Here is a 14168-nt window from a genome sequence, read left to right as displayed (position 1 = left end):
GATTCCAAACATACCGCCCGGGCAACGAAGGAGTGGCTTCGTAAGAAGCATTTCAAGGTCCTGGAGTGGCCTAGCCAGTCTCCAGATCTCAACCCCATAGAAAACCTTTGGAGGGAGTTGAAAGTCCGTGTTGCCCAGCGACAGCCCCAAAACATCACTGCTCTAGAGGAGATCTGCATGGAGGAATGGGCCAACATACCAGCAACAGTGTGTGCCAACCTTGTGAAGACTTACAGAAAACGTTTGACCTCTGTCATTGCCAACAAAGGATATATAACGAAATATTGAGATGAACTTTTGATATTGACCAAATACTTATTTTCCACCATAATTTACAAATAAATTATTTCCAAATCAGCCAATGTGATAGTTTGGGGTTTTTTTTACATTTTGTCTCTCATGGTTGAGGTCTACCTATGATGCCAATTACAGGCCTCTCTCATCTTTTTAAGTGGGAGAACTTGCACAATTGGTCGCTGACTAAATACTTTTTTGCCCCACTGTAACTCAATTGTGCATGAAGAACACACTACAAAGTATTATTATTATTTATTTATTTTATTGAACTTATTAGTCGCCCCCTCTCCCCACAGGGACTCGGGGCGACGTACAGAGCAATAATCAAGATAGCACCATAAAATCGTGCAGAGGAGGTAAAAATAAGTCCATAAATAAGCATACTTACAAAGTTTAAAACCCCAAAAATATTAAAAACAAAATTTCCCATTGTAAAATGACCTGGGGTGGCAAGATAGTAACGTTATGCCAGGCCGGCTTGACAAAACAGGTAGGTCTTCAGCTTCATACGGAAGGAGCGAAGATCGGTTGTTGTCCGGATGTCTGGGGGGAGGTCATTCCAAAGGGTAGGGCCCACCACAGAGAAGGCCCTACTCCTGGGCACCGTCCCCAGGCACTCTCTAGAGGACGGCACCCGGAGTAGCCCCTCCCTGTGTGAGCGAGTGGGTCGCAGGGATGTATGGGGCAGGACGCGATCCCGCAGGTAACTAGGCCCTGTGCCATGGAGCGCTTTGAAGATGGTAACCAGTACCTTGAAGCGCACCCGGTAGGCCACAGGAAGCCAGTGCAGCTCGCGCAGGATAGGTGTTATATGGGAGAATCTCGATCTCCCCATAATAACCCGCGCGGCTGCATTCTGGACCAACTGCAGTCTCCGGGCGCACCTCAAGGGGAGCCCCATGTAGAGAGCGTTACAGTAGTCCAGGCGGGACGTCACCAGCGCGTGAGTGACTGTGCGCAAGGCCTCCCGGTCCAAAAGGGGCCGCAACTGGCGCACGAGGCGAACCTGGAGGAACGCCCCCCTTGCCACGGTCGCCACGTGATCTTCTAAGGTCAGCCAATCGTCAAGGAGGACGCCCAAGTTGCGCGCCCCTTCCACCGGGGCTAATTGCTCATCCCCGATGGTCAGCGATGGAATATGCTGATTGAATCGGGAAGCCGGGAACCACAGCCACTCTGTCTTGGAGGGGTTGAGCCTGAGCCTGCTGTCATCCATCCAGACCCGTACGGCTTCCAGACATCGGGTCATCACTTCGACAGCCTCGTTGGGGTGGTTTGGGGTGGAAATGTACAACTGAGTATCATCAGCGTACAGATGGTAACTCACCCCAAAACCACGGATGATCTCGCCCAGCGGCTTCATATATATGTTGAACAAGAGAGGCGAGAGAATCGACCCCTGTGGGACCCCACAAATGAGAGGCCTTGCGGTCGACCTCTGCTCCCCCGTCAACACACATTGCGTCCGGCCAGAGAGGTAGGAGTGGAACCACCGTAGCACGGTGCCTCCAATCCCCAACCCCTCCAGCCGGCGCAATAGGATACCATGGTCGATGGTATCGAAGGCCGCCGAGAGATCTAATAGAACAAGGATGGAGGAACAACCCTCATCCTTTGCCCTCCAGAGATCATCCACCAACGCGACCAAGGCCGTCTCCGTGCTGTGACCGAGTCGGAAGCCGGACTGGCGCGGGTCTAGATAATCATCTTCCTCCAGGTGACGCGGAAACTGCTGAGCCACCACACTCTCAACAACCTTTGCTAAAAAAGGAAGGTTGGAGACAGGACGATAATTTGCTAGTTCCTTTGGGTCCAGAGAAGGCTTCTTGAGCAGGGGCCTGACCACCGCCTCTTTCAGGGCGGCCGGCATCCGGCCCTCCCCCAACGAAGCGTTCACCAGCCCCAGTAGCCAGCCTCGTGAGCCCTCCCAGGAGGCCAGCACCAACCAGGAGGGACACGGGTCCAGTAAACATGTGGTGGCCCGCAGTCACCCGCGCAACCTGTCCAAATCTTTGATGACAACAGGGTCAAACTCCTCCCAGCATGGTCTCTCAAGACTAGTCTCAGATGTCCCCACTGGAGCACTGGAGTGGGTCCAACCTCTCCGGATATGATCGATTTTATCCTGCAGGAACTCTCCAAATTCCTCTGCCCTGCCCTGCAATGGGGGGTCCCGCTGCTCCTGTGACAGAAGGGAGCGGGTCACCCGAAACAGGGCAGCAGGGCGGTTCTCTGCGGACGCTATAAGAGTGGCACAATACTGACATTTGGCCACTCTTATTGCCACAAGGTAGGTCCTTATGTAGGCTCTTACCTGTGTTCGGTCAGCTTCGGAGCGGGAGGATCTCCACTTACTCTCCAGGCGTCTCCTAAGGCGTTTCATCGCCCTTAGCTCCCCGTTAAACCAGGGGGCCCGGGTCGATCGTGGCCGTCGGAGAGGCCGCAAAGGCGCCACCTGGTCCAAGGCACCGGCAGCCGCACTATTCCATGCGGCTACCAGGTCCTCAGCCCGGGAGCGGGACAGGTCAGCAGGAAATGGCCCAAGCTCAGCCTGGAACCTATCCGGTTCCATCAGGCGCTTGGGGCGGAACCATCTGGGATAATCTGGTTCCGCCTCCCCGCGGTGGGGAGTAGCGCCAGGGAAGTCAAGCTGGAGAAGTGAGTGATCTGACCATGACAGGGGCGTGATGACTAAATGCCCTCTTCCCAGATCACTCGTCCATTGGTCGGAGACAAACACAAGATCCAGAATGTGGCCTCGCTCGTGAGTGGGGTCCTGAATTACTTGAGTCAGACCCATGGCTGTCATGGAAGCCATGAATTCCCGGGCTACCTCGGATGCCTTTCCCGTTGACGGCAGGTTGAAATCCCCCATCACTAGTAGTTTGGGGGTCTCAACCGCCATCTCCGCGATCCGCTCGAGGAGCTCGGGCAGGGCCGTTGATGTATGGCGGGGAGCCAGGTATACTATCAACAGGCCCAACTGACTCCCTGGACCCCACTTTACGCCCAGAGACTCACAACCAGATGTCTGCGACACAGTGAATTCTCTCGGTGCCAGATCGTCCCGGATGATAATTGCTACCCCCCCACCCCTACCTTGGGCCCGTGGCTGGTGGAATACACGGTAACCTGGAGGGCACATTTCCCTGAGGGGCAACCCCCCCTCCGGGCCCAACCAGGTTTCCGCTATTCCTGCGAGGTCCGGCTCCCCCTCTGTGATCAAGTCACTGATGAGGGGGGCCTTGTTAACCACGGACCTCGCGTTACATAACATCAGCCTAAGGCCCAGGCTCTGCTGATCCTGTCCACCTAGTCTGCGGGGGTTGGTGCAAGCGACCGGGCGTATCCAGTGGCCCCGGTCTGCCAACCGACTATACGTTCTTCTGGTGTCCTCGCGCCTGCCCCTCCCTACGACCGTCGTGATTGGAATTCCCCTTATAGGGATGTTATTTCCTCCCACCCGCTCCGCTTCGCTACCTTCCGTCTTGACCCTCCCTTCCGTCTTGACCCTACATGTTGGCCTGGTTGTATCCATACCCCAGGGCCAAACCAACCCTCCCCGCTCCCTGGAACCCCTTAAAAGCTTTACAAAACATTTTACTAAAAAACCCCTAATCCCCCGCTTCCTCCACCTCTCTGGGTTAATAAACCCCTCATTGAGGTGGGCCTTCATCAGGGCAGGGGGGCACGCCTGCGAGAGGGGGGAACCTCGCAGTCGAAGGATGTCAGACCTTGAATAAGTTGGGATGATGACCAATCTATGATTATGGCTATGGCAGGGTCTCTCTTTGTAGCAGGTCTAGGATGTAAGATTAACAAAGAATGAAGTAGAGAGATATTTAAAAGGCAAATAATAAGATGGGAGGGGACAGACCTCACAGTCCACAATAATCTACGTTCCACCAGTGAGGCCCAGGGCAGTTCTTTAGGCAGTTCTTTAGGCCCAGAGGCCTAGGGCAGTTCTTTAGGCAGTTCTTTAGGCCCAGAGGCCCGAAAGCAGTTCTTGGAGTATGAAGGAATCGCACCTCAGCGGGGGGGGGGTAGACGAGGTGCCAAGGCCGGCTGCTCGACCTATTGCTCTTCAGGGGTCGCCCCGAGCCTCCGGCGACCCCCCCCGGCTTCCCTCTTCGATCCCTGCAGCTTCTTTCCCGACCTCCAGCCCCCAATGGCCTCTCCACCTGGCAGTTGGAAAGAAATATGGCGCCCGATATTCCAGCGCCGTCTCAGCCGCTCCGTCGCCATCGCCGGTAAGATGAGGTCTCCCTGTACGTTGTTCTCTCTTTCTGGCTCGCTCCTTAGCTGTCGCGCTGTTCCGCCGCCTGGCAGCCGCCCAAAACGTCCAAAACGTCTCCTTTCTGCTCTGTCAGTTCTTTTATTCATTTTGCTGCCGCAGCTGCCGTAGCTGCCGCAGCTCGGCCTCTGTGTTCCTGTCCCTAAGCTGTCCTCCGTCTCCCGTTCTCCTGGTTAGCGGGTCCATCCGGATCCCAGCTGTACATCAAACAAACCAGGGTTGCCACTACATAATTCTAGGCCCCCAGGATGACCAACGGGGGCCAATAATGCCTGCTATCCCCGCCAGAGCGCCCCATCGTTTACGGAGCTCTGGGAAGGTCCGCCATTTCCCCCGGAAGCTCCTCCCCTTTTCCGTACCATATAAGCATAATATATCTTTAAAAAGAAAAGTTGCACATATTAAAACAATATATATTATTGAAGAAATTTTAAAAAAACTTTATATCACTATAAATGTAGATGCCTTTATGAGTTATTTTAACAAAGCAATCAAATGCATGTCTATGCACAACAAAATTCCTCTTTGTTCAATTATAATTGATGTGCTAGAGGAGGGTTGTGTTAGCCTTTGGTTAAATTTAGTGGGCATTATCCAAGCTATCAGTTAAAATACGAAAGAGATATTGACTCACAGCAAACTGATTGTGTCCTCCTGGTGATTAAACCAAGTTTAGGTGCTACCACAGGATACAGCTTTATTGACTGCCTCTCAGATTGGTTTTTCAATCCACTAGTCAGGATGATCACAACAACATGGACATATTGCAGCCAAAATTAATAATTCGGTTATAAGTCAGGGATTGAATGAAAAGCAGAATACTTATATCTGTCCTAATTAAATGTTTCATGTTATTTTATTAGCCTCGTGTGTATTTAACAAAACTGCTCCATTCTACTGGATAAGTGAAATGATGTGGAAAGAATGTCAGTACATGAGTACTCAAATACCAGCATTCAGCCTATTGTGCAGTTCTCTGTCAACATATCCTCAACAGTGGAACGATTTTCTGGATAGTGAGAATGTGTATGATTTGATTAGTACATGTTATAGACCATTATCACCAAAGCAAGGTAACTGCTAAAATATAATAATTTTCCTGGGCTTCAACAATCTCAAGAAAATGCAAGTTTGAAATATCTGTACATCCTTTACCTCTACCTCTTCCAAAACCACTTGGAAGAGGATTTATGCTAATTGTTTTTTTCTAAGTGGATGTTAGAAATAAATTAATTAAATCACGTAACTAAATGTAGATGGGAAATGTATAGCTGTGCAAAAGTCAGCAAGTTGTATGCCTTGTGCATTTTATGTACTTTATATAACTGTAATATAGATACTAACATGCCTTCCATATGGCATTAACCAAGTATAGAGTGTTGATGTCCTAAGAGTAAACTAATAACTTGTTCTATATGCAGCCCATAGTAATTCCATACAAATGAAACTCAATATTTTATAGTGCATTTTTTCAAGATATAAATATTCAAATGCTTCTTCTCCAAATAATCTATATAAGCAGTGTACCATCCTTTCCCCTAACTCTTATATTCAAATTAGCATTTCAACTCCCTCTTTAATGAACCATGGACATCATGTATATTTTAAATAAATAATTACATTTAAATAATGTTTTTGTTTTTTGTAAAGTAAGCATGTCCCTAAATACAATGGTATAGAAATACAATTCACAATAAAATGGTTAGATACTTGTTCTGACTATAGTGGTTTCCACCAAGGTCCTCTGTTCCAGCGGGAACAGAGGTTTAATCCTATTGGTCGAAGGGTCTGACATCTCCCTATAAAAGGGCTGCTGTCAGACTCAACCTTCGTTGGATTGTTCTCACTTGTTGTACTTAATAAAGAGCTGTTGTTACCATTAAGCCTGTGTGTGCCTATCCATTACCCAATCTAACACTGGTGACGAAAGTGGGATTGGAAGACAACTAGGCGAACCAAAAAGAGCGTAGCAATCCAGCAAGTACATCCAGCCCGGAGCTCAGCGCGGCTTCGAGCAGCCATTTTTGAGCAACAAACTCAAAACACCCTCAGAACACAAAATGGCCATGCATGCCCCACCGACTCCGTATGACCCAGTCACCGAGCACTGGGACTCATATATGCTATGATTTGACTGCTTCCTCGAGGCAAACTACCTCATGGGCCTTTCTGAAGGCCGCAAGAAGAACATGTTCCTCGGATACTGTGGCCGGGAAGTGTTCGAGATGGCGAAAGACCTCTCTGAGCTGATACTGCTACAATCAGTTGCCTGGTCCATGCTCCAGCAGACGCTGAGGACCCACTATGTCCCCAAGCCATCAAAGCATGTTCGCCGGCATGAGTTTAACATCGGGAAACAGAAAGAGGGCGAGTCGATTAACGAGTACGTTGCGGTGCTCCGCAAGGCCGCAGCGTACTGCAAATTCCGAGACCTGGACGAGCTGATTCTGGATGCATAATTTGCGGCGTGCGGGACATTAACCTACAGAGGATGTTACTCGCTAAATCTAGCGTCACTCTGCAGATCACTTTGGACGAAGCCAGGGCGTCCGAATCAGCCATCAAATCTACTGAAACTCTGCAGCGCCAAAGTGCTCCACAAGACGCACAAAAAAGTATACGCGTACACCGCGTACACCACGAGGCTGCAAAGCCTGAGAGCTCAGAAGGCGAGGAAGATGATAGCTGCCGCATGCATAGTAGCCGCACCCAGCCGGCGCACAAATTCAAGCTGCGTCTCCCGCCTTGCACTAGCTGCAGAGGAGACCATGCCAGATTGGATTGCCGTTTCCGCAATGCAACCTGCCAGCACTGCGAGTGAAAGAGGCACATCACCAAGGTGTGCCAGAGCAAATTCCCTGCCACTACCTGGCAGAACTAGAAGCGCACCAAACCGCCAACAGAGGCCCAACCAAGGGGCCTGGCAGAAGCCACCACGGCACTCAGAGGGAGACAATAGAGTCACCTACCATACATCAATCGGCCAAGTCCGCACCAGGCGGCCAAAAAAGCTGAAGGTCACAGTCCTCATCAAGGACTCTCCATACGAGATGGAGATTGACACCAGGTCATCACTGACCATCATGCCGTGGTCTACCCTAAAGCAGGCTATCCCTAGCCTAAAGAAGCAGCATCTATGCCCCCCTGACATCCGCCTACGCAATTACCAGGGAAACTGGGTCCCCATCATGGGCCAAGGCACCTTCCAGGTGAAGTTCAAGCAGTTCAGCGGGAAACTCCCAATGACAGTAGTCAGCGGCAACCTGCAGAACCTCCTAGGAGTAGATTATTCCAAGCCCTGGGCCTAGAAGTGACTGGTATCAATGCCTTGAAAGACGATGGTGCTGAAGTCATCTTTAAGGAGTTCGAGGATGTCTTTGGCAACTGTTTGGGTAAGTATGTGGGGACTCCAATTTCCTTTAGTTGGGACCCCAACATAGCCCCAATAAGGCTAAAACCCAGGAGAGTACCTTTTGCTCTCCGCCCCAAAATTGACAGGGAAATTGACAAACTCATAGGCCAGAGAATCCTAGAGCCGGTCAAAAACGCACGCTGGGAGACCCCTATAGTGACACCTGTCAAATCTGACGGGTCTGTTCGCATCTGCGCGGATTACAAGTGCACAATAAATAAAGCGCTACAACAAAGCGCTTACCCTGTACCCATTGTACAGCACCTACTTCATTCATTAGGCCTCGGAAAATTTTTCACAAAATTGGACATGGTGCAGGCATACCAACAATTGCCTGTAGATGGCGCTACGGCGGAGGCCCAAACCAATGTGACGCACGGGTGCTTTCAAATGTCACCACCTGCAATTTGGCGTTAGTATCGCCCCTGGACTGTTCCAAAGCGTCGTGGAACGGCTTTTGCAGGGGATTCCAGGAGTTGTCCCCTATTTCAACGACACTTTGGTATCAGCTGTAAATGAGGCACAACTTTTCAAACGTGTACTAACAGTTTTGGCTTGAATTAGAGACAAAGGCCTCCGTCTCAAAAAAGAGAAATGCCAAATTAACGTGCCAAGGGTTGAATTCTTAGGGTACCTAATCGATGGCTCTGGGATTCACCCAACCACACAAAAAATTCAAGCAATTCAGGACGCCCCCACACCTTGCAATCAAACCGAGCTGCAGGTGTTCCTCGGGCTCCTTAATTTCTACAGCATCTTTCTTAAACAAAAAGCTGCTATTGCTGAGCCCTTACACCGTCTCCTGGCTAAGAACGCAAAGTGGTCCTGGGGCAGAGCCGAGGCTGCCACATTTGCCGCAGTAAAACGACTCCTGTTGGCAGACTCCTTTCTGGTACAATACAGCCAGACCCTGCTGTTGGTGCTGACTCACAAAGCTTCCCCGTTCAGCATCGGCACCGTCTTCAGCCACCACATGCCCAATGGAACCAAGACCCCTATTGCCTTTTACTCCAGGACCTTGTCTGCTGCAGAGTGAAACTACAGGCAGCTGGACCGTGAGGCTTTCGCTGCAGTGGGTGGAGTAAAGAGGTTCCATGAGTATCTATATGCCCGGGACTTCGAACTGATTACGGACCACAAGCTGTTGTTGGGCTTACTGGCTGGGGACTGACCTACCCCAGTGTCATTATCGCCTTGTATGACCAGATGGACCATCTTCCTAGCTGCGTACTCCTATCGCCTCATCCTTCGACCAGGCTCCACTTTGGGGCACGCTGACGCTCTAAGCTGCTGCCCGCTGCCTGAACTTCTCGCTGACCCTACCCCCGAGACGCCAGTCTTCCTCATTGACTGCCTTGAGACTGGGCCTGTCTCATCCAGTGACATTGCCCATCACTCTGCAAAGGATTCCACCATCAAACAAATTTTGAACTGGGTGTGGAGGGGGTGGCCCAAGGGTCCGGTTGGGGCTGATTTCAAAATGTATTTTGCCAAACGCGATGAGTTATCGGTTGTAAATGGCTGTTTACTGTGGGGGGACCGGGTCGTTGTTCCACCCAAACTGCGCATTGCAGTATTAGAGGCTTTACATGTAGGGCATCTTGGAATTGTCAGGATGAAGTCTTTGGCTAGGAGTTACATGTGGTGGCCTAACATGGACAGGGAGATCGAAGAATGGGTGGCTACCTACACACCGTGCCAGGAGTCCAGACCAGCTCCCCCAGAGGTGCTCGCTAAGGAATGGGAGCGACCTCAAGCACCGTGGTCTAGGGTGCACATTGACTTTGCTGGCCCAGTTCATGGCCAGACATTCCTCATAATTGTGGATGCCTACTCGAAATGGCTAGAGGTAGTCCTGATGACCTCCACTACGGCAGAAGTGGTCATCAAGGTGCTACAGAGACTTTTCTCCATGCATGGCCTGCCTGATGTCTTGGTCTTTGACAACGGGCCCGAAATCACGGCCATGCAATTTGAGACCTTCCTAGCAGCTCAGGGGATCAGGCATGTCCTGGTCGCGCCATTCCATCCAGCCTCCAATGGTCAGGCGGAGAGACTGGTGAGATCTGCAAAAGAGACCCTCTCTAGGATGGGCCCAGGAGATTGGCAAACACGGGTTGGCCACTATTTGCTAATTCAGCACATCACCCCGAGTGCCACTACAGAGAGAAGCCCCTCCGAGCTTCTCATGGGTCGCCGGCTAAGGTCCCACTTAGACCGGCTACACCCCAATTATTCTGCCTCATAGCCCCCAGACTCCACAAGCAAGATTCAGACATTTAGCTTAGGGGATTTGGTATACGCCCACAACTATGCCGGGGGAACTCTGTGGATTCCTGCCACAGTGATAGGCATCACCGGCCCTTGCTCTTACCTCTTAGAGCGCGATGACAGTAGGAATTGGAGAAGGCACATTGACCAACTCCGTGGCCTCCTCTCCAACTCCACTCTTAGACAACCAGAGGTAACTCCTGCACGAGTTAGCCAAAGCCCTACCCAAACGGAGCAAACACTCACTCTTCCACGGCCAGCTCAAGCCCGAGGTTACCGGGGAACTTATCTGGTTATGTTGCAGGCCCTCAGCGAGCTCCGAGTGAACCTGCTCCAGAAGCTCCAGCTGCGGACTGTGAAAGGTTCCAGGAGCTTCCACCAAGCGGAGCTGCAGAGCAAACAGGTCTGTCCGACCCAGGGATGTGCAGGCAGGGGAGGCAGAGCCTCACCTCTCATCATGAAATAATATATAATATATAATAATAAATTATAATATATATTTCCTCCCATCCCTTTTACATGGTTCCCGCTAAGTTCCGGTAAGGAGAAGAGCTTTTGGGGAGTGAAGAGGAAGAGGAGGGAGGAGGAGGAGGTGCACGCGCAGGGTGGTGCCAGCTGGGCAACTGGCGGAGGCAGGAGGGTTCTCGGAAGCGCCAATAACCTTCCTGCCTCCGCTGTACTTTGCGCACTCCTCGCGACTGCAATAGATGTCCAGAAGTGGCAGGGGCTGTTGGGCTGGAAGCCCAAACCCCATTAGCCACAAAAGCCGCTTCTGGACATATATTGCAGTCGCGAAGAGCACGCGAAGTCCAGCAGAGGCAGGAAGGTTCTCGTCGTTCCCCAGTCGCTTTCGTGGCTTCGTCATCAAGACGAAGTCTGGGAGCGCCAACAACATTTCTGCCTCTGCTGGACTTCGTCTTGATGATGTCGCCGCAGCTCCCGGGACGGACGGAGGTAGCCAGAGTGGCACCGAGGCAGTCCGGCGGGCGAGCGAACGAGGATCAGGCTGCCTGATCCTCCATCGCTCGCTCGCTCTTTCGTCCGCCCGGACCGCCTCGGAGGTCCGGCCGCGCCCAGCCGCTGTGGCGACATCATCAAGACGAAGTGGCTTGTAGGCGAAGTGCTTTTCAGTGCTTTTCTGTGCGTCTGGCGTTTAGGTAGATAGCTGGGTGTCCTAAATGCCAGAGGCTCAGAAAAGCACTGAAAAGCAGCTGCTCAGCCTCCAGCACACGTGATCCCATTCCCCGCCTTCCTGATGACATCACCAGCCTCACCAGCCATAAACCTCACCGCACGTCACTGGTCCGACCTGTCCAAGGAAACCCCTCCTACTGAACTGCTCAGGTCTGGCAGAGCTACCCAAAAGCCCACCTACCTGCATGACTATGTAACAAGTAGGATTATTCCATCCAAGAGGAGAGGGGTGTTAGATACTTGTTCTAACTATAGTTGTTTCCACCAAGGTCCTCTGTTCCCGCTGGGAATAGTTTAATAGTTTAATCCTATTGGTTGATAGTTTAATCCTATTGGTTGATGGGTCTGAAAGCTCCTTATAAAAGGGCTGCTGTCAGACTCAACCTTCATTGGATCGTTCTCACCTGTTGTACTTAATAAAGAGCTGTTGTTACCATTAAGCCTGTGTGTGCCTATATTTAGATTACTAAAATCAAGGAGAGTGAAGAACGTGAAGTCACTACAACTTTAGTCAATGTTAGTCATATTGTCTGATCCTTTGAAGGCAAATGATCAGTTGAATTGCTACAGGTCAGTATACTTTCCCACATAAAATAAATCACATTCGCCATAGAATTTGCCTATTAATGTGAAACAATGATTTGCTGACCAATGAATAAGAGACTAATGGTTAAATGTAAACATTTATTCAACAATTGTTTGGTTTGTCTTGCAGGAAGTCATACTAAAATGAGATAATTACAGAACTTATAAACATCTATAATAAATATTCCACATTATATGCTTTTACCTGATATATTTTTGCACATATTGTGCTCTTTTTCTTCCTCATATGGCCTTTTAAAACACTGCTCACTTCTCTATCGTAGAACTTCCTGGATTGCATAATAATTTATTATCTGCTTTCTTGTGCATAACCTTTAGAAATAACTAGGCAACCCATGCTTCATTGGATCATTTCAGAGATATTTCCTTACCTAAATAAAAAATGGAATGACTATGATGGGCAAATAGATAGTGGAAGCAAATGACTGACTGACTGACTTCCTTCCCTCCTTCCTTTCTTCCTTCCTTCCTTCTTTCCTTCCTTCCTTCCACATTTTGTTCTGTCCTCTCCCTTCCCAGCAGGCAGGTAAATGGCTAGTTCTAGGTGGGTGAGCAAGGGATTATGAGACTGACTGGGAAACTGCCAAAATAAAGATCATGTGCAGCAGCCCAATAGACAACACTAGCCACTAGTAATAAAGCAGTCAGAACTTCCCCAAATTTAATTCCCTTAGGAATCACGGGTTCCATATTTTTGATATGTTCTGTAAGTTAGCCCATTTGAGGTACCTTGATCAAAAAATATTTTCTATGAAGTATGATTTTGCCCATTTAAGTGTCATGACAAGAATTTTAGTAAAGGACATCTTGTTTGATCAAGGCAATATGCTTGGAAATTTTAATTACATTAAACAAAGTTTGTAATACTGAAAAAGTACCAATTTGTTACAATGTTTATACAGTGTAATTGTTAAACATTTCAATATTTCAGTAATTATTTAATAATTACTTTAATGTGTTAGCAGATTCAGAATCACAGCTAGCAAGAGAAAGTGAGGAGGAGGAAGAGGAGGAGAGTATACTTGTAATTTTTCCTTGGGAGAAGCTTTCTCCATTTGAAAGACTTATATTGGCAAGTAATGAAAATATTACTGGTTTAAACTATTTTTTGGCATTTAGAAGAAGCATGTTTCTAGCTGATTTGAAAGATATCTGACAGTTAATGATATTGGCATACAAAATTCAGAAACTGTATTGTATTGGGAGGGCCAAACATTTTTGCTTGAGATTAGACTGTCACCTCCTATTTCTGAGGACTGAGAGGGCATGATTTTGACATCTCAAGTGTGGGAAAGGATGAACTTTTCAGAGTTTTTGCTAGTTGTTTTCATGATTGGAAAGAGGGCTAAAGGAGGGGCAAAACTTATGTATTTGTGTTCCTCCGCTAAGCAACACCCAGAACTAAACATCACAACACTTTTTGTAAAACAAGATGTTATCATTGTCACTTTTATTTTTTCTAGATAAAAGTTCTTCGTTCAGAAATGTTAAACCGAGCAGTACAAATATTTGTAACTGAGAAATTAGGAACTAGGTATTTTCAGACTGGAGGAATTAATTTAAAAGGAATGTATGAAGAATCTGATTCTACAACTCCACTAATTCTCCTCCATTCTCATGGTGAGCATTTTATAGAGTGTATGTGTTCCTCTGTGTACAGCACATGTGTATATATGTATTCGTTTGTAAATTATTCTTTATATTTACTGTATATATGCAAATAATACATTTATCATCTATCTAAGACTACTTATTAAGAAACAAGATCAGCACATTCTGATTGCTTCCAGTCATCTTATCCAATCCAGCAGGAGAGGAATACTGTGGGTACCATTGGCCAATGAATATCTGCTGGTGGGGCCCAGTAGGAGAGCCATCCCTCCATAATGCCCACCTTTGTATAATATCATCCCTCCAGAGATTAGGTTAGGTCTCAATTGTATATTAAACTTTATTTCTCCAAATCAATATGTGTGTTTGAATCCAGAATTTTCCACTGAATCCACCAAACATTAAATGCCCCTTCATTTTTTTCACATTTTCAACATAAATTTGAAGTGCCTTTATAGTTTCTAGACAATTTGTCAGGTCTCC

At 48.6% G+C, this 14168-nt stretch overlaps 1 protein-coding gene across 3 annotated transcripts in view; it reads left to right on the top strand.

Moving 5' to 3' along the window:
- DNAH14 (dynein axonemal heavy chain 14) overlaps positions 1–14168 on the top strand; it is a 231631-nt gene that overhangs the window by 180630 nt on the left and 36833 nt on the right. For all 3 annotated transcript variants that reach the window (XM_081942264.1, XM_081942265.1, XM_081942263.1), the window contains 3 exons: positions 5455–5664; positions 13037–13146; positions 13538–13694. In XM_081942264.1, the coding sequence (XP_081798390.1) occupies positions 5455–5664; positions 13037–13146; positions 13538–13694 (477 nt within the window). The remainder of the gene's footprint in view (positions 1–5454; positions 5665–13036; positions 13147–13537; positions 13695–14168) is intronic.

The sequence above is a fragment of the Natrix helvetica genome (genome assembly GCF_964273705.1).
Source record: "Natrix helvetica genome assembly, chromosome: 2".
Classification (NCBI taxonomy): Eukaryota; Metazoa; Chordata; class Lepidosauria; order Squamata; family Natricidae; genus Natrix; species Natrix helvetica.
This window is presented reverse-complemented; position numbering and strand designations above follow the sequence as displayed.